The sequence below is a fragment of the Macadamia integrifolia genome, chromosome 5 (genome assembly GCF_013358625.1).
Source record: "Macadamia integrifolia cultivar HAES 741 chromosome 5, SCU_Mint_v3, whole genome shotgun sequence".
Lineage (NCBI taxonomy): Eukaryota > Viridiplantae > Streptophyta > Magnoliopsida > Proteales > Proteaceae > Macadamia > Macadamia integrifolia.
Window position 1 is genome coordinate 8,394,682 of NC_056561.1, and position 880 is coordinate 8,395,561.

At 41.9% G+C, this 880-nt stretch overlaps 1 protein-coding gene across 1 annotated transcript in view; it reads right to left on the bottom strand.

Moving 5' to 3' along the window:
• Positions 1 to 880, bottom strand: part of LOC122077765 (RNA pseudouridine synthase 4, mitochondrial) — a 6,967-nt gene continuing 6,087 nt past the window's right edge. Inside the window, exons 9-10 of the mRNA XM_042643624.1 lie at positions 725 to 771; positions 1 to 613 (exon numbers count right to left, since the gene is read on the bottom strand). Coding sequence (XP_042499558.1) covers positions 254 to 613; positions 725 to 771 — 407 coding nt within the window. The 3' untranslated portion in view covers positions 1 to 253. The remainder of the gene's footprint in view (positions 614 to 724; positions 772 to 880) is intronic.

The following is an 880-nucleotide window of genomic DNA, read 5'->3' on the forward strand; positions in this document are numbered from 1 at the left end:
TTAAGAACAAAAAATATTGAAGCCCTTGAATTTGAGCAATGCCTCACAGATATTGAAACAAATTACTATAATCCATCCCTGCTTAAGGATCACTCACCATTTTTCACAAATTTTACGAACAGATGGCAGTGAAGGTATTCCCATCCAAGTGGATATACCTAAAACTCTACATCTGTATTCGTAACAAATTTTCAGACTCAGAATCTATATTGAAGAAGAATGCATGAGAGCTACTACACCGCAGGCTCAAAGCTCAATTGCTCAAGATGTCCCAACTTCTTTGCATGTGTGGAGGCAAAGGCGCAGACAAGCTGAGGCTGTCCAGTTCTGAAAGATCACAATGTGAAGATGACTGCATATGATGTAAAGCCAGAGACACATTGGGCAAACTCATCTCCCCGCAATGGAGATGCAGGTGAGGCTGGTCCTCTGAAATACTTCCGCCCAATAAATTGATGCCAAAAGGAACCATCTTCCTCTTGGGAAGCATCTCCGTGAAGCTCTTCTCAGGATTTGACCAAGGTATAGGGTTCCATTTCTTGTGAGCCTGCCAACCATACTTGTAGTCTCCAACGATTGGTGTTCTCAAAAACTCAGCACAGTGGACACGGAGCTGTTTCAAGGGGGAAAGGTGTAGAACAATGTGTATCAATAGGCAGGTAGCCAATGGGCTTAAACTAATGTGATGCAATTCACCCTACTTTTAGAGAGTTCAAAACCATACCTGATGCTTCCTGCCAGTAAGTGGACACAACTCTATCCATGTTAAACCTGCAGAATTACAAGCCAGCATAGAAATATTAAAAGAGAACTTCCACCTTTAACTAACTAATCCAAAAGTGTCGACAGAGATTCAATTTGTAAAGTCTCCCCAAACACC